Source organism: Physella acuta, unplaced genomic scaffold (assembly GCF_028476545.2).
Source record: "Physella acuta isolate Inbredline_101_S28 unplaced genomic scaffold, ASM2847654v3 ptg000223l, whole genome shotgun sequence".
Taxonomy (NCBI): domain Eukaryota; kingdom Metazoa; phylum Mollusca; class Gastropoda; family Physidae; genus Physella; species Physella acuta.
Genome location: NW_026731742.1, coordinates 1098768 through 1124394, shown reverse-complemented (window position 1 = coordinate 1124394; position 25627 = coordinate 1098768). Strand labels below are relative to the sequence as shown.

Below are 25627 nucleotides of genomic sequence, written 5' to 3'. Positions count from 1 at the left end.
CAATTATCTGTCCTCTGATTACTTGACATGAAAAATCTTCCAAAACTTGGCCTTAAGTCCCCACTAGTGATAGTCTAGAAACCAACAGAATATGGTTGTGATAGGTTTTCATTGTACTTGCATGTCTTTCTCCATTGTGAAATATTCCTGTTTCATGTATTATGTAAATAAAATAGTGGTCACACAAGCTGCCAAGCTACAAGTGTTTGATCTTGTATACTCACTACTCAGTCAATCTGTTCAATGAGTGAGTAAGAAAAACTTTCATATGTTGAAGTTTAATCAGTTACATTCTACTTCCATCATTGCCATCATTAAAGGTACAAGCACTGTATTTTATTCAACAACAGAATAATGTTCAATTTACAAAGCAAATCATATACAGATGAAATAAAGGGCAAAAATATGACACTATGATAGAAATAAGACAGCCTACTGCTGCCGATGACACAAGTAGGATCATCTGACACCAGATACAGAGCTAAGTTGGTCAGTTGATGCCCAGGTTAAAACAAATCTGTCATTCCCACAAGTTGAGATCAAGTCAGACAAACACAGCCAACAACAACAATGTGACAGACCCACTAGAGGAGGGTGTCCATTTTGTCATTCAGGACCAACTCAGACAGTTTTGTACACACATTCACATGCTTAAACAAACTACACAGCTGACAATGATATTGCATTCTTTTAAAAAGACCACCGGATCAGAATATATGAATTGTTTTTTCCCTTGAATTTAAAGAATCTGCTAATTAAAAAATAAAGGGTTCAGTATAAGAATAAACTTAGCCTTCTTTCAATAATTCAGTCATCATTTAGCATTAAAAAAAAACCTACATCTAAATACATTGCCTTATAAGGTTGTCTCAACTTTATGTTTAGCTATTTATTTATCCAGCTGAGCTGGGAAAATATGGATGGAGCCAACTAATCATTCAACACCACACATCCCACATATTAATGTTGAATGATGCTCAGTCAACAAAAACATCCCACATGCTGAGATGTTCCAATAGGTAAGTCTAATGTGTACAGAGTTGAACTAATATGTTTTAAAGTTTAACAGTACAAGACTTCCTGAACAGATCAAATGGTGTTGCAAACAAAGCTGCTTCAATATATGTACAATGACCACAGAATACAATAATTAAAAAAAAATTAGGTTTATATTTATATAGAATTATTAGAATGGTATGAACTTTAGACTTGTACGCCTATCAAGTCATTATGTTGAATGATTGGTCAACTTCTTCATGTACTCAGTTGAGCCAGGCCAACACAACCTGATCAAACATTTACCCACAAGTCATTGCTACGGAGATCAATATAGAACTGTGTGCTTTTTTAAAACAGTTCCTCTATGTACAAAGCATCCAGTCCATCCACACAACAGGTCTTACTAAACACTGAGAGCAAGAAATTTAACCAATTGTAAACATTGTGTGCAACAAAATCTTGGCCACAACTTGTTATAAAATAAAGCAATATAAATTTTCACCATTATAATTTAAATAAATGATTTAAAAATTTCAACTGTACATAATCCAGGTACAACTATATACACTTGTGCTGGCCACACTTGGGAGATAGGTGGGCCATCATGCTAGCGAGGTGGCCCACCCCTCCAGCGTGGTGGCCCACCATCCTAGAGTCCTGGTGAGCTGAGAAATCTTCCCTGTAAATATTGAATTTCAATTGTGTTTCACAAAACCAAGTCTCTGAACCATGGTCGTTTCATTGATTAAAAAAATGCAGAAAGTGAGTGTCACTGTTAAAAACCAGTTTTTAAAAAATGGCAGCTGTTTTTAAAAAAAAAAGTTTTCCCAAGTAGTCAACAGCCAGAAATTTTATGTGGTAGTAGCTGCACAATGACAGTCCACTTGACACTGCTGCTGGTTCCCCCCCCCCCCTACCAATGATAGAGACTATCACAGTAAAACCATAGCAGCTGGTGTCAACTAAAGACTGCCATTAATACTTTAAAGAACTGCTATGTATAGCACCTGTCTGCCCCACCTGCAGCAAGCATGGAGTGACAAAGAAACCAGCCAGTGAGGAAATAAACAGAAGAAGCGCCCTGATATTTTCCTGTCCAGTAGAGTCCTAGAGCTGAGCCTTATTACAAGAGTTGTGGCAGTGAGTTGTGCTATGTGCTGGGGCTAGGGTTCTCCAGCATCTCCATGAGGAAAGTGTCTATAGGCTGGTCACCAATCAGCTTGAAGAAGAACAGGTGTTCCAGGCACTTGAGCCCAATGGAGCGAAGTGCTGGCAGTCGTAGAAGCAGCTTGGCAAACCTGCCTGGCTCCTCTGGGTACCTGGTTTTTGTGTACTCCTCCAGGGAGGCGTAAACTTTCTCCCTCAGCTGCTCCACCTCCTGGACAGCGGTCAGACCTTTGGCATCTGTGGACACAATTTTAGTTGTCAACAAACAATGCCAAAACAAAATAGGCCTACATGGTAACTTTTTTTTTCATTGGAAATAAGTTTTCTTTAGGTAATTTCTTATTAGCTATAGCAGGGGTCTCCAAACTAAGGCCAGCGGGCCGGATGCGGCCCGAAGTCCTATCATCCGGCCCGCTGAGATCTTTTTGTCCACGGAAAAAACGTTTGTTGGTGATGGCTGAGGAACTTTGCCAAGAAAAATCAAAGACATGCCTGGAAGAAACTGGCCCCCGAACTGAAATTTGATAGTTAATGCGGAGACCCCTGAGCTATAGCAATAAATTTTCTATGTATTTAAATTTTTGTTGTTGTGAAATTACAAGTGATTAAAATTAGTTGGGCCTTCAATTATACTTAATGATGTTGGAAATAAAACTAGTTCACTTGTTGAATTGGTCTTGGCAATTTACATTTTTTGTAATGAAGTAACTTTTTTGGTATTATTTATATATCATCAAGTGTATCTAAGCTGCATAAAATTGCCTTCATCTAGTTAGTTAACCTATAACAATGTAGGTGATTTCATCAACTTTAGATAACCACATACAAAATGAAGTATTTAAATTATACAGGGCTTGTAGAATTGAGGGACAGCTTGAACACTACTATGTTTGTATGGTCTCCTCAATGTGAGAGTGACCAAGGCTAGTAGATCAGCTGTAGGCTAGGCTTAGGAGACTTGCATCTGGCTGTAAAGCTAAACTAATAGCACAAGAACTGTGCAAGCCTTGGTACTTCTGTTTCATACTTGAAGAAGTCCTACTTTGTTACCAAAAGTTACCTGGGTTAAAGAGGACAACTGCCCTGAGACATCCCAGCTCTGTCTTGTCCATCTTCATCTCTCTCATCTTAGCAACAAGTTCTGTCAGGACTCTGTCAAAGATGGTGCCAACACCTGCTTGGTGGGCACTGCTGCGGTGGACATGGAGGCCAGTGGCCAGGAGAATTCCATCTTTGGCCATAATGGAACGATGGGAGAAGCCAGCGATGAGAAGCTCATTCCACCCTGAGGAAAATGTTTTTTTTTATCAACATACCCTACTCTCACAACAAGAGAAAAACTTCCTAGTCTATTAATAGCTAGAGGGGTACTCAACAACATAAACTTTTTACTTGTGGCCAATGGAAGTAAGACTTACCAGCTCTCAAGAGAATGACTTGATCCTCTAGGGGAAGTTCTGTAAAGTGCGGGATCCTTTTGGCCCACTCCACCAGTGTGAAGAGCTGCTTGTCTGCTGCCTGACAAATGTTGGTAACTGGATCTTTCTGTTAGTGCCACAAGGAAAATATGCGCATCTGGGTGTTTGTTTACAACTCATACCAGTACGTGTGGGTGTTTGTTTACAACTCATACCAGTACGTGTGGGTGTTTGTTTACAACTCATACCAGTACGTATGGGTGTTTGTTGTTCAATTGCTAATTTATACATGTGGATGTCAATACTTGTTTAATGAAAATTACTCCTATTTGTGAATGTGAGATGCTTACTACTGATTCTACCAATATAAAAAATTAATCAATGGACAGTACAAAAAAATAATTCTTAACTTACCTGGGCATCGATGTAGGTGTCAATCTTAGGGTCTACAGCTAGCTCCGCCTCTAGAATTTGTTCCACTGGCATGTCATTATTGGCGCCACTGGTACTCTCCACCTCACCATCCCCCTTCTCTTTCACTCTCTGCCTCTCCTCTTGGACGGCTGTAACAGCTAAAAGAGTGTTAGGGGCAGCTATCAACATTACTTATCCAGCTAGCTCAGCAGAAAACTGAAACCTTTACTGCAGGAACTAAAGCCTGAGTAAAGATTTCATTTTTCTAGTCTTTCAAGGGAGCAAACACACAATGGTTAAACAGCATTCAAATCTATTGTTAACTAGAAATAAAAAAATATTTTTGAAATATTCACCTTCTCTCTTCATGCCCATAGAAAGACACTTCATGTAGCGACAATACTGGCACCTATTGCGCTGTCGTTTATCTATCATACAGTTCTTGTCATCTCTACAGGCATAGGTTAGATCTTTCCTCACCGTCCTCTTGAAGAAACCTTTACAGCCTTCACAGCTGTGGACACATGCATAATTAATTGTAGCTTTAACAAGGATCAGTTTTTATAGGGCCTATCAATGCATACACAATTAATTATAGCTTTAACAAGGATCAGTTTTTATAGGGGCTATCTACACATACACAATTAATTATAGCTTTAACAAGGATCAGTTTTTATAGGGCCTTTCAACACATACACAATTAATTAGTAGGGATATAATTACATCCAGTATTTATGGTCTCATTTACACATACATTAAGTACTTCCATTCCTAGAATAAAATTTTAATAACATTTAAAATATATTTTATTGTTTCATAACTGATTAAGAAATAATTTTTAATTTAGCGACAGAGTAAAGCAAGTTTTTATATTTATAGGTAGATGTAGATTTATATAGATGTAGCCCACATGGATACAGTACATATGTTGAGAGTGGATCAAATTTCAGCACAAACTATTTTCTGATAAGCAGAAGCATAGGTTTAAGAGAAGCTGACTAGAGGCATATGTTGAAACTCTAGGTGCTATCTGTATGTGACTTTATGTGGTGGTGTTGTGTTTCTGCTACAAGGTTTACAGCATCATCACATTTTTTTACAGGGGGGGGGGGGGTGGGGTGGGTGGGGGGTGGGTGGGTGGTCTTTATCTCTAAACACACTGCTAAGTATCCACACACTAGCAGAGATTTGAAGAGAGATAAGTAAAAGTTTTAACTGTGTCTAGAATCTGGGCTTTAGTGCGGGCTGTAATAGTTGCACTTTCCAGGCCAGCAGGGGAAGAAATCAATAGGCCAGTGCCAGACACATCACCCACATCAGCCCAGCTGATCAATACTTCTTTGTCTCCTCTATCACAGCCCCCCCCCCCTCCATCCTGTCCTCAAGGCTGGGGACTTTAAACACCAGTGTTCATCTACCAACAATGGTTTCATGTACTCAACACATTTTTCTAGTTTTATTGCAATACAATTGTTTAATCAAGATAGAGATGGATACCTGAACCAAAGTTTAGCCCTTATAAAAACAAATTGCTAAGACTAATTAAAAACAAATTATAAAAAATTTATCAAAAAAAATTTCCACTAAACTTCAGGAGCTAAGAAATGAATTCATTTAGATTTGTGATGATATTTCTTAGTTACACTATGTGACAATGGCTATCTTTAACTATAAGATATTATTTGAGGTCACTAGTACCCTAATGATAAAACTTGTAAGCATTCAATGGAACAGAACAAAATCTAAACAAAAGATTGTACTAAACAGTTATATGAATGATGTGGTACTTAACTATTGGGTGTCTCGTAAATTCTTGATCAAACAATTTTCAATGACCAGATGAGTTTAAGTTAGTATGGTATTTTTAAGGAAAAATTGCTTCTTGTTCTTCAACATAGTACATATTGAGCTTTATGTCAGAAAGGCTTTATCCTAACTTACAGTAACTAGTCACTTACCCATGTACATGGTCTAGATCAGAAAGGCTTTATTCTAACTTACAGTAACTAAGAGCTCATCTAAATTGGTCAGGTAAAAATCGTAGTAAGTATCAGCTTACCTATAGACGCCATAGTGTTTGCCTGAGGCCCTATCCCCACATATAGCACATATGTGCTTGGTGTGTAGAGATGAATGTGGTAGACCAGGGGAGGGGCTGGGGTTGGTGGGGCTCAGGCACAGCATGGGGGGTGAGCCCATGGATGAGGTGGGGGAGTGCATGCCGGGGGAGTGCATCTGTTGAGCACTGGGGGACTGCTGGCTGGAGGTGGCCATGCCTGGCATGCCACCAAAGCCGTAGTAGCCTCCGTGGGTGGAGGTGGGGGAGGTCAGGGAGGAGATGTCTGGCTTGATGTCTGGTGGGGGGTGACCTGGATGGCCACCCATGGACATTCCCATGGACATTCCACCTGGCATACTGTTCTCAAGAGTGTCTGCCAAAGAAAAAAAAAATAGGCTAAAGGTTACATACATTCAAAGCTTAAAGGTTACATAAACTAAAAGCTTAATAAAGGGTACATACATTTAAAAGGTTATATAAATTCACATGAGTTAAACAAGCATCAACAGGCAAGGTGCCAGTCTCAAGAAAAGTGATATTCCCACATCTAGTCAACAAAAAGTTTGACACCAATAAGCACTCATCCAATCAACAAGTCCAAAAGTTTGACACCAATAGACCAAATGTGTGACAAGTCACAATAAGAAAAGATGGCTTCAATGAGAGACTTGTTATTTAAGCAGGATGGAGCAGCTTTTTATTTTAATACTCTTTAGGCCTACATATAATTATTCAAGCACTAGTAATACAGTAGAGAACCAAAGTATACACAAACTTTACATTACACAGACATGTGACACTTTAGAATAGTCACCCCCCCCCCCCCCATCTTAACAAGGACTACCCCCCATCTTAACTACAAGGACTAACCCCCCCCCCCCCCCATCTTCCTTAAGCAGACCTTCAGCCTACCGTCAATATTTTGGCCATCAAAGCCACAGCGTTATTTGCTTCAACAAAATCTATATTTACACGTCTTCTCAGTCCATCGGTTTTCTTCATCTAAGGCGGGTCAATACGTGTGGGTGAGGGTATGGTGGGTCAATACAGGGTGGGGGAGGGGGTGAAGAATGCGATCACGAGGGTAATAATCTGTTTTTAACCAGGCCAGAGCCTGTGAACACCCCACGCCTGGGTGAACACGTGAGCCACGGGACAGCCAGCGCTGTCAACAGTGGGACGGTTCTCAGCTGGGGGTGGCACGTACCCCAAGCCGTTCATCGTAATCTTTAGGCGATGTGTACTACTGAGGGACGCGTCATACAACAACGGTACCACTGGCTCGCGCTACGGTAGCAGACGGTCCTCTGTACACTGGCCCCACACATGCACAAAGACCACACGCACACACCACGATTGAGAACCACTGTGCACAGTGAACATAACCTGGGACGGTGGTATCCGTAATGGGACCGCAACAAAAAAAAAAACCCAGCGATTTTTATGTCGACTTGCCGCAACTATGTACTAACTAGGTCACAAGCATGCGAGCGACTGATCAGCGAGACGATTCTATCGTCGTAACTAGGTCACTATACACACCTCGTCGTGGCTGAATTTTTTAAAGTGGTCCAACAGACTAACGGGGTGGGGTGGTTTTTAGAGGATAATGGCAAAGAGGGTTCGTCCGGGTGGACGTACACAAGCGCAGAAAATAGCAAGACGGCTAGCCAGCGCAATACTAGATCTAGGCTAGATGTAGAATCGAAAGATCTAGCAACAAACAAATATGGTGACCTTACACATTGAAAGTTAAAAGGCGAAAAAATACATGTACTTTTAGTGAGCTAGACAGCAGTGTTAACGTCACTGGTAGAGTCCGATCGATACAACGAAACAACATGAAATACAGGACCGGTTCGTTTGGAAAAACAATTCATGTATGTGTTCTGTACATACGAAAACTTTACTCGCCATACTAAGTGGGTGAGTGGTACGTTATTAAATAAATTCTGAATCGAAGAAAAAAAAAGAATGTATCGCCTACCTACAGGATGTCTGGAGTTAGTAGACCTATCACGTGACATGCAACCAGCAGACCCCACCAAACCCAGCACTCACCCATATCGTCGAGAAAATCCGCCATGGCCAGTAGTGAGCGGTTCTAGTCCCAGAACATACAGACGTGGGCCCGAGGCTACAACACACAACCCAAAGGTCAAACCAAGTCAAATCATTCAACCCGCCCGACGTATGGCAGCCACACACAATGTCAACTGCCAGGAAAAAAAACAGCTCAAGAGGCCAAGCTTTCAAGAGTAAATACAAGCCAGCTAGCCTAGACAAAAAATGGTACCAAAGTTTTCAAGCTATCTCCCCTGTGTACACGACAAGAGCCCAAGGAGCATCAGTGATGAGAATCTAAAACACTGGTCGGAAAAACCGTTAGGGTTACAGTTAAAGGGAAAACAAAACAGTACATGTTACACTTTGGTGTGGGGGGGGGGGGGGGGGGGAGAAATGTAAAACATGTCACGGATTTATTCCCCCCCCCCTCGCTCATCGATTAACTGCTTTAAGACTCCTGTATCCAGTTGTAAGGCCAATGTAAGCATATGCCATTAATCCTTACAGATTGGACTATTTGCTCGACACTTTAAAACTCATGTAATACTGGGATTTAACAAATCGATAACTACTGAGACAATCGATAACTACTGAGACAAATGAATGCGAATATTGATTACTAGCCCACGTGACCACATTTTTCGCCTCATCTGGCTATATCAATTTGATAACTGTTTTGTTCAGCTGAATATATGCAAACATAGTATTTGTTTCAGATTCGTGTTGTTCAGTTGAATATATACATACATAGTATTTGTTTCAGATTCCTGCCAGACAAACTACCAAGCACACAACGTCTATTCACAAGAACGTGTATAATAAATGTGTAGATTTAAACCCAAGACGCCAGGCAAACATGTGTCATTAACTAGGCTGTAGTGGCCCACAATACCATGCAACACCAGCGTACGTCGGCCGGAATGTTTTTACAATACCGTCGGAAAACAAGACAAACGGATGCCTTCGGGAGGGAGTTGGGGAGGGTGGTGTATGGACAAATAAACCGCGCAAATCGGATCAGCAGGAGAGACGCGTAAGTAGGTCACGAGAAACACGGCATGTGTTCACCGCTTGAGGCGTTAGAGTACACGACACTGATCCCAGCGGGAGGGTGAGGGGGAGAAAATCTCGCAGCCGAGATCTTGTGTAACACAGAGCGTAATGTCATTGTGTGACTACTTGTACATTAGCCGTACCCACAGAAATGTTACCATACACCAGAACATGATACGGTGCATCGTTATGGATGCTGTCAGATTTATTCAGATAAGGAAAATATTGAATATGTAGGCCCTATACACCAGTTTCTTCCAGGCATCTTTCTGGGAGGGGGGGGGGGGCTCTGTCGTCCGTCCCCACCCAAGAAAACCTACCGCCCAGCCCCCCCCCCCCCCCGAATGAAATGGAATTTATATAGAAAATATAAACTTTTAACAGTGTCCACCCCCCATCCCCAGGGGAAAGTCTGGAAGAAACACTGCTATAAACACCGATCATGTATTAAACAGGTCCCTGGTATAGCTGGTGCTAATGAACTAAGTGCAGCTAAACTGCTAAAGGTGTTAGTTTACATGATCTAGTAGAGCTGCAGGTTCAATACCCACAAGGAACACATTTCTCCAGTGCTCTACATACAGTGGCCTAGAATTTTTTTATGTGGCCAAGTGATTAGGAAGAACTGGTGCAGGTGGGGAAGATAGACAAACCAACTAATGACTTTCAGCTCATTGAAATACCAGAATGGATATATTAGCTAATGACTTTAAGCTCAATAATATACCAGAATTGTCCTATCAAAAATATAAAAAAAAAAATATTCCCCATTTCAAATTAAATATATGTGGCATTATGATGCCATACTATGTCCACATATGTCAAGAGGTGGCAATATATGTCCGGATATTAATGGTGTTGCCAGGTTGGGTGCCCCCCACCATCCAAAGATTTTTTTTTACATATACACATGTGTGTGTAAAGGCCTATAATTTAAATATATGCCATATACATCATACATGTAGATGTGTATGAGCATGTATTAATTTATTTTTATATTGTTTGTTTTTTTCTTCTTGATGTATTTAAAATTAGTAATTGTATGCACTTTTGAGCTGAATCTATGTTTGTATTGTATAGGTAAATGAATTGCATGGTGACCAAGGAGATTTGTCCAACGTTTGAATTCACTAGGAGTTTTACCTTTTTTCATTTTGTTTTTACCAGCAAATTGCTTGTCTGTGAAAGTTGCAAATGGAGCCACCCCCTCCCATTTGGCTTAAAATGGCATCAGTTTATGCAAGTAATTATATTAATCCACCTATTAATTAAAGTAACAATGTTTATCTATAGGCGGTTATTAATACAGCATTGTCTTCTCAATGGTTAAATAATCTACTTCATCGTGTCACCCCTCCCTCCTTACAGGGTTTGTCAATTTGTACTTAAAAGACTGTTTAACTTTAATTAACCATTAATTTAACATGCAAAAACCAATTTTCTTCTGTGGACTTTGCATTTTTTGCCTTGGTGTCACCCGATATGACTGCATCCCCTGCCCCGTGACACTTCTGTCACATTTGACAAGTGGTAGCATTACATGATGCCATGTTATGTCCACCAATAACTAGTGGTGGCATTATGATGTCATGCAATGTCCACATATGACAAATAGTAACATTATGCCATATCAACATTATATAGAAGAATGATGAGTGGTTATGTATGAAGTGAAACTTAAAGTAAACAAAGTTTATATAACAGAACTGTATTATATTAAGATCTTCAAAACTATGAATTTCAAGAAATCAGTTTCCCACCCCCTCTCCATACATCAACACAAAAAGCCAAACGCTCTACACACCTCAGCCTACAAACTAAATCCCCTTCAAATTTTTTTTAAAACATCTATTTCTTTCTAAAACATTCACAGAGCTTCATGAGTATAGGGCCTATTTAACCAAGTTTATATAGGCCCTGTGTATTCATTTCTAATCCAACTAATACAAAAATAACTTCCTAAAACCCAAATTATTAAAAAAGAATCTCGTAAAAAAAAGAATTGCACACCAAGTGAAGGTCAAACAAAATGTGTATAATAGTGCGGGATATTATTAGTACTTTATAAATTCACATGCCTTTTTTTTAGAAATCGGAAATAGCATAAAGACAAAATTGCAAAACTTTGTTTTACCGACTCATGCGTAAAGAGTCGAGATATGTGAAGATCTCAATTTTTTTTTGCACGATTACAATACTTCCTCTATCAGGGATGTGACCAGACCAGGAAAAAATATTAGGAAATTTTTCTTCAGACAAGAACTCAACGTTTTATCTATTTTTTTAATCGCAGTTAAAAGCAGTCTCACATCGTTACTGTACTAATTAAATGTTTAATGAAGCTAATATTTTAAATACAAGGAGTTGATGTTACTCTTACACTCTAACATAACAATGAAAGTCTTGTCTAATTGCAATTTAATGTTTACCTTATAAACAACCTTTAAAAAATTTACAATTTTATTTTAACATTTAGCTAATTTAAACTGTACTAATCTAGTGAAGTTGTACACTTGTTTTCAATTTTAAATTATGCCTTATATTCTTTTAAAGATTGGCATGGTAAAAATGTTAGTCTTCAACAGTAAACAGCCTAGATTTAGATGAAACCATTTTAATAGCCAAACCACATCGTTATTTATGTTTTTGAAATAGCTGCACATCGTTAGGGGGTCATCTATAAATGACGTCACGTTTTTTTGACGATTTTTACCTCCCCTCTATGCTCCGTCACAAAAGACAGACCCCCCCCCCCCTAAAATGACACACAATCCAGCCAACAACCGCTACACCTCACCCCTCCTCAAGATTGAATTTTTTAATCACCGATTTTTTTTTCTAAAATATTGACTGAGCTCGACCAACACAGGGTATTTCAATCAATTTCTATTAAACTTTTTTAAAAGCAGTTTTCTAAAACGCGTAAAAGCGACTAAAATTAAGTTTCTACTGTTACTTTTATTAAAAACATAAAAATAAAATTATGACGTCACACAAGCTGAACCCCCCCCCTCCCCTACGATTGTGACGTTACTTATGTAATCGCGTTGGGTTCAGTTTTTTTTTTAAACTGTTAGCCTACAGCTATTAGAAATCGACTGTGACGTCATTTTTATCCCCCCCCCCCCCCCCACAAGCAGCACCAAACACGTACACGGGGTCATGGTGAGGTCACAAGAGCCACCGTTGCTACAAGCAAGGGCGGGTTAGCCTTGTCCTCATAGTCACCTTTTGCAAGGATTTCAATATTAATTTGAGATTACTAAATAAAATAGAATCAGAGAGAAACTAGATTTGGGCAGGTTAAAATACCAATAGATAAATTATGCAACATCGATAGCTAGATTACCAGGCTTGGGCGATGCAAGTTTCATTTGAGCAACGGCATTATTTTAGAGTACTTTTTCCAGTGTTTTTTTAAAATAAATATTTAACTGACAATATCAGCGGAAAATTTGGACTAAAAATGTGCGTTCTGAAAAAATTGTAAATCCGCCAAAACTCTGAATCTTGACCTAGATCTACATTTCATCTTAATCTAGCACCATCACACCAGTCACACATAGCGCATATTTGAGTGTCCGTTAGACCTATGTACTGAAAGTTACTTTAAGTCTCGATTTAAATACGAACTTGTGGAAAACGCACGTCGGCCTTTTCCGTAGAGGTCGTTTCCGTTTTTTTCCTAATTTTTAAAACTTCGTACAAAATCGGCAAAAATCGAAAATCGGCGGAAAAATTCGGTGAAAATGAAATCCTCGGAGGAAAATTGCAGCTGAAACGGAAAAATCGGATTTCCGATAAAATTCGGAAAAGTCACATCCCTGCTCTATACTTCAAATACGAGAAAGTAAAAAAACCAAAACAGTATGACGTCACATTTTCTAGACCCCACTCCCTCTTGTCACTATATTCTTAACCCTCACCCACCCTGAATGCAATGTCACTTATAGACCAACCTTACAAAATAAATATCATTCTGCTCATTAGTAGGAGAGTCATGAGTTTAAGAAATTAGATCTAAAAACTAGAAACTCTAGATATTTAAGTTCTAGACTAGACTACCACTAATTAACTACACTCTAGAATTAGATATATTATAGAATCTAGGCCTAGAGATCTATAGAATCTAGGCCCTATTCATTTCTAGGTCTAGCAATGAATCTTGACTTGGATGAAGATTAAGGGGTCAGCCATAAATGACGTCACGCTTTTTTTGACAATTTTTACCCCCCGCCCCCCCATCCGTCACAAAAAGCCAGACCCCCCCCTAAAATGACATCACTCCTCAGCCTAAAAGCCCCTCAAAATTGCAGTTGTATTTTTTTTTAAATCGATATTTTTTTCTAAAATCTTGTCTGAACTCTGTCAAAATAGAGTATTTTAATCAATGAAGTGACTACTCGGAAGAAGATTTTTCTCCTCAACGTCTTCACTTAGTCGGCAAAAGATAGCTCTGCGCATGCGCAGTGACCTATGGCTAGGGCTAGAATTAGGATTACTGGTTAGGATTAGGGTTGGTGTAAGGGTTCGGCGGTTGTAAACACGCATGCGCAGTACCATAAAAAATATCGCCGCGATGGCCTAAGTCGTAGTTTCTCTCCATTGCGCATGCGTATCTTTTTCCGGCTAGCATCGGCCTTTAATCAATTCTTATTACAATTTATTAAAACAGTTTTCTATAACGCGAAATAACGTCTAAAATTAGTTTTCTAACATTGCCTTTTTATAACGAAGTGTCTACTCGGAAGAATATTTTTCTCCCCAACGTCTCCACTTAGTCGGCAAAAGATAGCTCTGCGCATGCGCAGTGACCTATGGTTAGAGTTAGGGGTAGGATTAGGGATAGGGATAGGATTAGGGCTAGAGTTAGGGCTAGGATTAGGGATAGGGTTAAGGATAGGATTAGGGTTGTTGTTAGGGTTCTGCGGTTGTAAACACACGCATGCGCAGTACCATCGAAAACATCACCGCTAAGGCAAGTTGTAGTTTCTCTCCATTGCGCATGCGTATCGCATGCGTATCTTATTCCGGCTAGAATCGGCCTTTTTATAATGCAAAAGTGTGCAGTTGCACCATCTGAACCCCTCCCCCCATCACACATCGTCACGTCACAAAATTACGGACTCCCCCTCCCCCCTACGAGTGTGACGTCATTTATGGACGACCCCTAAGTGCAATAAACATAATCTACATTTTTTTAATTCTACATCCTAATCCACTAAATCCAGATCCCTAGATCTAGAAATCTAGAAGATTAGACCTGTAGATCTGTTGCATAAGGCATAAGACAATTCTTAAGGACTTAAGACGATTAAGTCTAGATCTAGATATATTATATCTAAATAATAAACTTATAATAAACTAATAGACTAATACTAATACTAGTAATAGGCCTACCTAAATCAAATAAAAACAGGCAAAATGGCGGCACGTTTAGTTTTTCTTTTACAAATTTTTAGCGATACAACATGGACGCCGCTGCCAATGTAATTTAAATGCATAGATCTAGATGGCCATTAAATTAAGAAATGCAGCAAAATGTAGTTACCCATTCCTTCAGAGCGATCCATTCATGGAGCTCTCTAAATGAATGATAGACACTCAAAATAAATTCAACTCTTGTTGTGATAGCTCGTTTACCTCGAAACTGCTGTGAAACTTAGTACCCAGAATGCAACTCTAAGCATAATGTGGCCTATCCTGCTCAAAATTGATTTAATTTTCACACTTCGACTAACACTGTTCTTTTTTTTTACTTCAGAATAAATATTTTATAATAGCGTTAGGTTTAGGTTAGTTGTATTTTCTATCTTATTATCAGCGAATGATAAAAATCATCATTTAAATCAGCACAAACGTATGGGCGTGTCCTACACCGTTCGCTCTGTCAAAACCTAGACCAACTTCCTCCGTCATGAAACTGGGGTCACTAGTTCAAGGTTCGTAGGGTTCAAAATGACGTATACAAGGCTACAAACTGCACTAGGTCAAATCCCATAGAAATATTATACTCCTAGGTTGCTAGGAATTAAAAATGATATGTTATATATTTAGTTAGATTGAAAGATACATTTCTATCTATTTTAACCTCTTCGTACTTTTATTTAAAAAAGATTAAGCAATTTGTTAAATAGCCCATCACTGTAGTAGGCCAAATGAAAAAAAAAAACCCTCATAAAAACGTTTTAATAACAAGCTATTATGTAATAATGCAATAAAAAAATGAAAATAAATTATACACTACTATTTAAATAACTATAAAGAAAAACGTTGGTCACTTTAGTATCTATTGGATACTTTTACTAATATTTAGGAAGATATTTCCTCCACTAGATCTAGATCTATACTAGCGTCCCCGTCCCCGCGCGTTGCCGCAGGAATAGAAGAAAGTCCGACAAAATATATAAGAAGGGTTTAATCTAACTATGCGTTACCAATCCTATATTCTTAGAAGCATGACTGTGTTTTCTAAGTGAGTTATTTAAATGTAAACAATGCCTGCGCTTGGATCTTAAATATCGGGACACGGGTGTACTTACACTACTTCGTAAAAACCTTGAGTGTACATTAATAACTCACCGAAATAATCAGATAGAACACACTTTGGTCACCGCCCATGTGTCAGGGACGTAGAGGGGCGCTCTCAGGAGCCCCCCCCCCGATTACACTGAGCCCCTGGCTCCTTAAAACTAACAGGCGCCATAGTGCCAAAAAGCATCCTGTTAACAATGATGCAGATTGCGTCATTTGCTAAAGTGACACAAATGAACAGGATTTTTTCCTCAGCACGTAAAAAAATTATTTGACGTGTTTTAAACATCAGTGTGACTGATGCAATATGTTAGCGTTACTAATGGTCTATTATTAGAAGCTCGATCTCAATTTCTCATTGGATTATCTAAAAATAGTTGCTAATTGCATCATTCGCAAAGTGACGAAACTGTTGGGATTTTTTACGGACAAAAAGAAACATCCCAGTTAATAATCTAACCTTGGTTAATTTTTCTGATTATTAAAATAAAACGTATTACATGGCCCTCAGCGGCCCATGTGAGCCTTTTGAGCCGAAACAGACATTTTTATTTGCAGTCTAATCGACCGGCAGGATGCGATTTGGCGCCCTGGTCTTTCCGGTGAGCGCTATGGCGACTACTTTCGGTGTAAACAGTGTGATAGACAATGGATAGGATGGGGCTTTACAAACGCTCACTAAATTGAATACGCTAGTACGCTAAATCTCTATACATTTTCTCTATCAAGTTCATTGCTTTAATTTTTTTTCAATAAGCGATAGCTTACAGTTTCAATAACTAATTAGTAAAATAGCATAACTGTTCACCATTAAAGCAGAACAATTGTAGCATATCCTAACTTCATATTTCGAATTAATTATTTTAGTCTGAAGCAGAACTTCACTCACCACAGTGACCTCACCATGTCATGGGTACAAAAAGCAAGATATTGTCCCTAAAACGACAAAGATATTGTCCCTAAAACGACAAAGATATTGTCCCTAAAACGACAAAGATATTTGCCATAAAACGACGGAATAATAAGAAAGAAATTGTCCCAAAAACTTTACGTCACAAGGAAGAAATTGTCCCAAAAAATAAATGACGCAAGAAAAGGAAAACAAGTTAACCCTTTATCTACTGACGGTACTTATAAGTACCACTTTAATTAAATGCCTGTATTATTTTTAATTTAATACGAATTTTAAAAAATATTGAAGTAATTAATAGTATTATCTCCCCTGAGTCGCCGGTAGTCGGAGGTATCATTGTTTTTTGAAAATTACTGGTGTGACGCCATTTTCAATGTCTTGCTATATCGGTAGTTCACAATTTTTCTGTACATTTCTCACATACGTTCTTGATTTCCCTTTGTTTTACCTTATTTTTCAAGTTTTCAACCCCAAATATTTTTTATTGGCAACTTCAATAGTCAGGCAAACGCATTTAACTTCTAGTTATACAATTTTAATCAAATTGTCTTTGTATTAGATCGATGTTTACAAGTGGACTTATAAGTACCGTCAGGGCACACGGTCATTTTTAAAGATTTTTAGAAAATGGCAGATTTTTTATGTGGAGTTACATAAATATTGTCTTGATAATTAATTATCGAAATGTACTCAAAAAATGATATTTACACATTTATAAGAAGTTTAGCATATGGTTTACCTAAGAAATATTGTAATTATATGTTAATTTCTAGTAGTAAAAAATTAACAAGAATAAAGGTATCAGTTGCAGACTCATTTACAAGGTTTAGTTTACTTCATTTGTATACCAAAGCCTAGTTCTAGTTGTAAGATTTAATTTGTTAGTTATAATTACTGCACTAAACTGTCTTGCCTACAACAACTAGCATTTACGTAATGTATACATGTAGGCTAGTAATAGTCCATACTTCTGCATATAGTATTGATCTATATGGTAAATTTTAATCAGTAAACAGAAAGGAGTAGGCCACTACGGCAATCCTAAACACATTGAGCTCACTTCTATTTATGAACTTTGCACTGTAGTCTAGACTTGTCATAACATTCTAGTAGGCTACAATTATACTAGTATTACTTGTAGTTGCGTGCTGAATGACTAGGCTTTTGTTTGTTAATGCTGCTCATTGTACTAGCTATTGGAAGCTTCCAGCAAAAGCATGTTCATTCCGGCAACCGTTGCTACACCAGAAAGACCATAGACAAGATTGAGGGAGCATGACATGTCGACTACTTTTGCTGTGTTTGAGGTCTAAGATGTGTTCCGATAGAAAATCCAGTAAAAATCATACTCAAAATATACTTTTGTGCTGTATTTATGTGTGAAAATTACAAAAAACGATTGTTATAATGATTGCCATGTTATTAGTTAATAGAATGTATCGTTTGTTCCTGTTTTGTAAAAAAAAAATTTTTGAAAAAAAATGTCCTAGTTTACTGACGGTACTTATAAGTACCAATATCTGTTTGGGCCATTAAAAATTTATGAAACGAAATTTCCTTTGATATATGCTTTGAATGTGCCAAAAGCAATATAGTAACACACTGTTTAAGTAAAAATCTCATTCAGAACATAATTCCGTAAATAAAGGGTTAATTAAAAAAGTCTAGTGACATTTGTGCGCAATTTCCTTATGTTATCTAAAAATAGCTCTGACGTATAATGTTGGGGTGCGTTCAAGCTAGAAGAACGATCGGTTTGTAGGTGTTTATGTAATTTTAAAATTTGTGACCGAACGAGAGGATATTTTTGAAAACTTTCTTCGGCAATATTATTTTAAATTATGGCAGGAATCGATTGGTACATGTTTCAAATCGCTAAGTGGTCTGGTTGCCGAGATATGGGCCAAAAACTGCATTTTTTCGAGGTTTTTTGGCTTTTCCGGGAAATACATGAAAGAAACCCGGAATTTTTATGGCCTATGCTCATTCTCGTAACATGCTTAACATAATTGCTTTTGTAACTAGTCATCGATATTGCTTCGTTGAGGAGGAGATACGACTTAAAGCCCGGACACACATTCATCCATACATTCATTCATCCATCCATCCATTCCCAGAAATGACGAGTTAATAAACGCAATTCTCCAGAATGGAAATTGCGCTAAAAATCCATTTATAAAACGCATCGACAGAAACATGACATTTTAACTAAAAAGACATCAAAAGAGAGAGGACATTTTCGCTAAATATACATTAAACGAGACAGGACATTTTCACTAAAACGACATCAAAAGAAACCGGACATTTTCACTAAAACGATATCAAAAGAAACAGGACATTTTCACTAAAATGACATCAAAAGAAACCGGACATTTTCACTAAAACGATATCAAAAGAAACAGGACATTTTCACTAAAACGACATCAAAAGAAACATGACATTTTCACTAAAACGACATCAAAAGAAACAGGACATTTTCACTAAAAAGAAGCCTTAACAAGGAAGACAGTCCTGATTTCATAAAAAAGATATGGTCCTACTTTAAAGTAGCCTACACAGAGATTAGCTCTATGTTGCTGATATAATGTAATCTATACTGGGACACCTGTTGTTTGAGTTTGTTACCCACCCCCACCTCATTAGCCAAATACAAGATTTTAATTAAAGACCTTAAAGTGAATTAGGTCACAAATAAAAGCAAACAAAGTCGATGTTATTTTTGTGAATTTTGATTCAAAATTTGTAGCTACTTTTTACTGAGTCTACTAAATATTTATAATACTGTTTTAACATCTACTCGTATTCACTGCAAAATATCAATGCCAGGGGAGAAAACCAACAATTTATTTTGCCTGTCAAGGGAGAGTACCAAATTAACAGTAACTATCAAAGGCTGCACAGTTTTCTCCCTTGAAAAATTGTTTTTCTATTTCATAAACTGGAAAGTATGTTAGCTTTGTGCTTTATGTTGACAAAAACTATCCTCAACTTAAAGTAAAAAAACAATAAACAAACAACTTTGTGCAAATGCTAGTGCATGAGGGAAATTATTTTATATGGAACTTGTCTAATCAAATATTTTTAGAAAAAATGTTTAAAATTGTCAAAAAAAGTATTTTGAAATGCAATATTTGTGATAAAATTCAGTTTCATTTTTAAACGTTCATGCGTGTGATGTCATACTTTCAAACAATCCACTGACTATTGGAAAAATAGACTAAAACAATCCACTGACTAGTGGAAAAATAGACTAAAACAATCCAATCAGAGGAAAAAATAGACTAAAACAATCCACTGACTTGTGGAAAAAATAGACTAAGACAATCCACTGACTTGTGGAAAAAATAGACTAAGACAATCCACTGACTTGTGGAAAAAATAGACTAAGACAACCACTGACTTGTGGAAAAAATAGACTAAGACAATCCACTGACTTGTGGAAAAAATAGACTAAGACAATCCACTGACTTGTGGAAAAAATAGACTAAGACAACCACTGACTTGTGGAAAAATAGACAAAAAACAATGGCATTAATAGTGAATTTTTTTTACTATAAACAATCCACGGAATATTAAAAAAAGAACGAAAATCAATCCTTTAAATAGTGAAAAAATATACCTAAACTCAACCCAAAAAATTATACAAAAACAATCCACTGAATAAAAATATACTAAAGATAATCCACTTAACAAAAAAGAAATACTAACAAAAAAACCCCCAAAAAAACCTAGACTATATAAATAATCCGCAGACTATAGAAACGTAAAATTGGCCTTATTATGGAGCCTTTATGTTTGAATATCTCGGGTACTGTGTGGGCGTGTTTCCTTAGATTATTAGACAAAATGTATTTAAAATGGATTTAAAATTAAGAAAGTAATTTTAAAATGTGCAGGATCAAAAGTTGACCACAAAAAGAAAACATAGTTTTGAAATGTGCAGAGTAGAAAGTCGACCACAAAAAGATGACAAGCTAGCAGACGAGTGAACATGATGACGCACCAATGTGGCCAGATTTTGTCCTGTCACTGATCCAAATGTTGAATTTTATGTCTAGTAATTCTAAAATCGGAAACTAAATTTTTGATTACCCAGCAATCAGTCTAAAAATGCAACATTTCCTAGTTTGTTTTGTAACTTTTCAAGGATTAAAACAATCCAAAGTTCAACAATTTAACAGAAAGTAAAAAAAAAGGAATTGGAAATCTTCCAAAATGCCTTGTAAATGTTTAAACTCGTGTGCGCTGTATCAAAACAGATGTTATAAAATTATATTGTGAGGTTTTTGTTGGACTTTAATTAAATATACCATAGAATACACTTAATTCACGATTTTAGTGTTTTCGGGGATTTACTCAATAAAAATTAATTTTAAATACAATTTAGTTTTTTCTCATTTTTACCTGAAAAATGTAAACAAACTTCGTGTAACTTCGCCATGTTGTGTCCGAAAGTATAAATGTATGACACAATTTACCAGAAACATTTTGAGTAAAGAGTGGGTCTGCACAAGTATAACCCATGAGCTATCAAACAGCCAATCAAAGTTTGTCTTACAAAGGTGAAGCTTCAGATAATCCATGAACTATCATACAGCCAATCAAAGCTTGTCTTACTAAGGTGAAGCTTCAGGTTAAAAACTCGGGTTGGTGTACATAAATAGAAATGCAGACTACAGAAAAAAATGTTTCAAGTTCTCTGCATTTGAAATGTTTATAAAATTGATTTACAATAATAAATGTCTGATTTTTGTTTCATCTTGAAGTTAAAAAATTATGCAGACGCTAAGGAGGCATAGGCTACTCTATACAGGTTCATCATAAAAAAAATGATCGTGTGTGTGTGTGTGGGGGGGGGGGGGGAGAGGGGGTTGGGGGCGGCATCAAACTTGGCGGATGTCGTTGAAAAAATTTCAAACGAACATTGTTGATTTATTATAGTAAACAACATAGTTTTATTTATGCTGAGATTTCTGTAAACGTTCACAAAGAACTTCGGAACATTCTTAAAAGATTATAAAGTAGTTTTTTTTTAATTTAAATTGTGACGTTCGACGTGTTTGACCCAGGGATGTGTGACTACAAATTGTACCTGGGTCGTTAAAACACAGATCTACGGGACTATACACATTTACTTTTGTTTTTTACAAGTTGGGTGTAGGCCTATTCATATTTGCGGCAAGAGAACAAAATTAGAAAACAATTTGGTTAATTAAAATTAAAGATAAATGTAAATAAACAGCTTAATAAGGCCAGGCGAACATTAAAAAATCTGAAATTAATCTGGATTGATGCGAGTAGTATTTTTTAAATTTAAAATAAGTGTAATCAATCTACATCACCGACTAGAGCAGGGATGTAAGCAGGGATGTAAGCAGGGATGTAAGCAGGGATGTAAGCAGGGATGCAAGCAGGGATGTAAGCAGGGGTGCAAGCAGGGATGTAAGCAAGTGTTTTAAATACCATGAACAACTTTTATTCAACTTTATTTAATAACGGTAACAACAGTAGACACGGAGGCCTTTTTTTATACATTGGCCGGTTAAAAAATAATAACAAGTTAACAACATTTAAAATAAAAGCATTTAAGTAAAGACATAGCAGAATCACAGGATTCAAAATTTTAGATTAAACAAATAATATTACATAGTTATAATACACAACGGGGTAGAATCAGAATATAACAGATGAATGAGAAATGTTGCAATGAGTCAGTTAAAGGAGTTCATTAAATAATTTTTGTTTTAGTTTAGTTAGGAATATATTTTCAAATGTACTTAGAAGATGAATAATGTTATGTATAATGTTTTACTTTATATGACGACAAATCGCTACAGATATGGTTGTAGGCGCTATATAATGTTTTGTATAATGTTATGTATAATGTTATGTATAATGTTATGTATAATGTTATGTATAATGTTATGTATAATGTTATGTATAATGTTATGTATAATGTTATGTATAATGTTATGTATAATGTTATGTATAATGTTATGTATAATGTTATGTATAATGTTATGTATAATGTTATGTATAATGTTTTGTATAATGTTTTGTATAATGTTTTGTATAATGTTTTGTATAATGTTTTGTATAATGTTTTGTATAATGTTTTGTATAATGTTATGTATAATATTTTGTATAATGTTTTGTAAAATGTTACTTCAGTTTGTTACGGATGTATGTCTGTGTGATATTTTCTAGTAATAACATACTGATTACATATTTGTACTATATTACATATTACATAGAGTTTATTTACTATTCGCCTGTTACATTTTTTTGTTCAGCATGGAATAATAAACCGGGAGTGATCTCCCCTAAACTTTCTCGAATATTCTTATATAAAACAACAGGGGATGGGAACTCGGGATATAGTTATGATTTTTAATCAATTTTAAATACATAAACTTTTTAAAATAAAATAGAATCTCATAGAAAAAAGTATTGCACGCCAAGCGAACGCCGAATAAAGATGTTCATAATGGTGCGCAATATTATTAGTACTTTATAAATTTAGATGCGTTTTTGAGAAATCGGAAATAGCGTAAATTAGTACTTCCCGTCAACGGAAATTACTCAAAATTTAACAGAAGGTAGAGAATTAGATCTTTTACTTACATGTGAAATTTCATTTATCTATCTGAAATAGTACTCAGGTTATAGGCTTTTGAAAAATTCAAAGTAGGAAAAGTACCACTTCCGGTTATCGGAAATCGCTTAAAAGTTGATACGGATCTACGATTTTGATAAAATACTTATATATGAAATTTCATCAACCTAGCTGTAACGGTACTCAAGTTATCGTGTTTACACACGGACACACAGACAGACAGACACACAGACAGACACACAGACATACGGACAAGATTGCAAAATTATGTTTTTCCGTATCAGTGAGGTGTAAAACGTCGAGATTTCTAAAAATCTCGATTTTTTTTTTTGCACGATTACAATACTTTCTCTATACTACGTATATACGAGAAAGTAAAAAAGAACTATTTTATTATCTTTAATTTCTAGATGCTAAGAAAAAACCCAAGAAAGAAACAAATAAATGTTTTAAGACGGCAGACATGAGACTAGCACACACTGACGTTAATGAACAGAGAGAGGGGTATTAACATATAGGCTAATTATCGTGAATATGGGGAAGGTACAGACTTTATAACTGAGGGTTACAATTCGGTAACTTTTGATCGGTTACAAGAAAAAGATTCAAACAATGCTTTAGTCTGCCGTAGACATCTTGGTAGCCGTCAAATATTTCAGAGTGTAATTAGCAAACTGTAATCAAAGCTAGGTGTCAACACCGGCTTATTCTTTTCTTCGTACTTTTGTTTACAACTGTATGAAGACTATCGATTTCTATTTAATGAGTCGCTGCAGTAAGGCAGGTTTTAAGTAGAAGGTCTACCCTTTACCAAGTCTAGCGATCTTCAAGTCTATCATTGTCCCCCTTTTCACCCCTCCCCATTTCAACTCCATAGCTCCGCCCCTATGATAGAAAAATGCTCGAAGAAAAAAAAAACGTAAAAATTCAATTACACCGAAGTACAAAAACTTATGAACAGACGGCTTTTAAATAGCAAGAACATTAGAGTAACCGCCCCTTGCAATGGCTTCCAGTGAGTTTGAAACTATAATCTTGACGAGAGGGGCCGTCTTGCTGATAGACTGTTAAGCGTTGAGATAACTCTAATGAGATATAGGGGGCGTTGAGGTGTACGGCTTGTTTGCGGTACCCCTGGCTAGAAATGGCGGGTCTGCGCACCCCGTCAGCCGGCGTATCATGTGGCCTAGTCTCGATCCCCTACAATTCTAGTCGGCCATTATCACGGAAACACGATTCTTATTACTGCTTACAATTTTTGTACGAACTAAAAAAAAAGTCAAAAGGTTCTTTGCAAGTCGAGTGCGTGACCCTGGTAACGGTCGGAGTCTTTGAAGGCACGCAGGAAAACAAATCAGAAACGGCCCAAGAAAGACAACTGTGTAATTTACGATCTCCGAATTCTCTCCCGTATGCTGCCCGGGGTACCAGCCGACTGAGGAGAGCGGGAGGGTAACGGCGGGAGGGGGAGGAAAATATTACACGCATGTGCACATATTAATAATTGCTGAGCGTGGGGCGGGGTTTGAAAGGGGTTCATGAGGCGTGTAGACAGTGACAAATATCTTTTTTCAAAACGTTACAGCGAATAGGGTTGAAACACATAAGTGACGACAGAACAGGGGAATCGTGTTGTATGGCAGGCCATCAAACCACTTTTCACATAGCTGACGGCTGTTCAATGAGTATAATATACAGTTTAGTACTTTATTAATTCATAATTTTAAACAATCGAATTGTTTAAAATCAGATTAAATGTTTTTAGCTCTCAAAGCCGACATGAATGAGTTGTAGTATCATGTTGTAGGAAATATGTAGCGACACAAATATTGTGTGGTAGCGACACAAATGTTGTGGTAGCGACACAACTACGGTTTGGTAGCGACACAAATGTGGTAGCGACACAACTACTGTTTGGTAGCGACACAAATGTTGTGGTAGCGACAAAAATGTTGTGGTAGCGACAAAAATATTGTGGTAGCAACACAACTACTGTGTTAGCGACACAAATATTGTGGTAGCGATACAAATATTGTGGTAGCGACACAACAACTGTGGTAGCGACACAAATATTGTGGTAGCGACACAAATATTGTGTGGTAGCAACACAACTACTGTGTTAGCGACACAAATATTGTGGTAGCGATACAAATATTGTGGTAGCGACACAACTATTGTGGTAGCGACACAAATATTGTGGTAGCGACACTATAGCGACACAAATATTGTGGTAGCGACATAAATATTGTGGTAGCAACACAACTACTGTGGTAGCGACACAACTATTGTGGTAGCGACACAACTATTGTGGTAGTGACACAAGTATTGTGTGGTAGTGACACAAATATTGTGTTAGCGACACAACTATTGTGGTAGCGAAAAAAAAT

General features: G+C 37.1%; 1 protein-coding gene across 8 annotated transcripts in view; it reads right to left on the bottom strand.

The window, feature by feature from the left end:
• Window positions 1-1815: 1815 nt before the first annotated feature.
• The window catches only part of LOC131937814 (retinoic acid receptor RXR), a 58243-nt gene continuing 34431 nt past the window's right edge, over window positions 1816-25627 (bottom strand). The window contains exons 1-7 of one of the 8 annotated variants that reach the window (XM_059295465.1): window positions 14729-15095; window positions 6058-6430; window positions 4355-4512; window positions 3999-4156; window positions 3585-3711; window positions 3227-3451; window positions 1816-2403 (exon numbers count right to left, since the gene is read on the bottom strand). In XM_059295465.1, the coding sequence (XP_059151448.1) occupies window positions 2150-2403; window positions 3227-3451; window positions 3585-3711; window positions 3999-4156; window positions 4355-4512; window positions 6058-6430; window positions 14729-14750 (1317 nt within the window). In that variant the 5' untranslated portion in view covers window positions 14751-15095 and the 3' untranslated portion in view covers window positions 1816-2149. The other 7 variants (XM_059295466.1, XM_059295467.1, XM_059295464.1 and 4 more) reach the window with 7 other exon arrangements.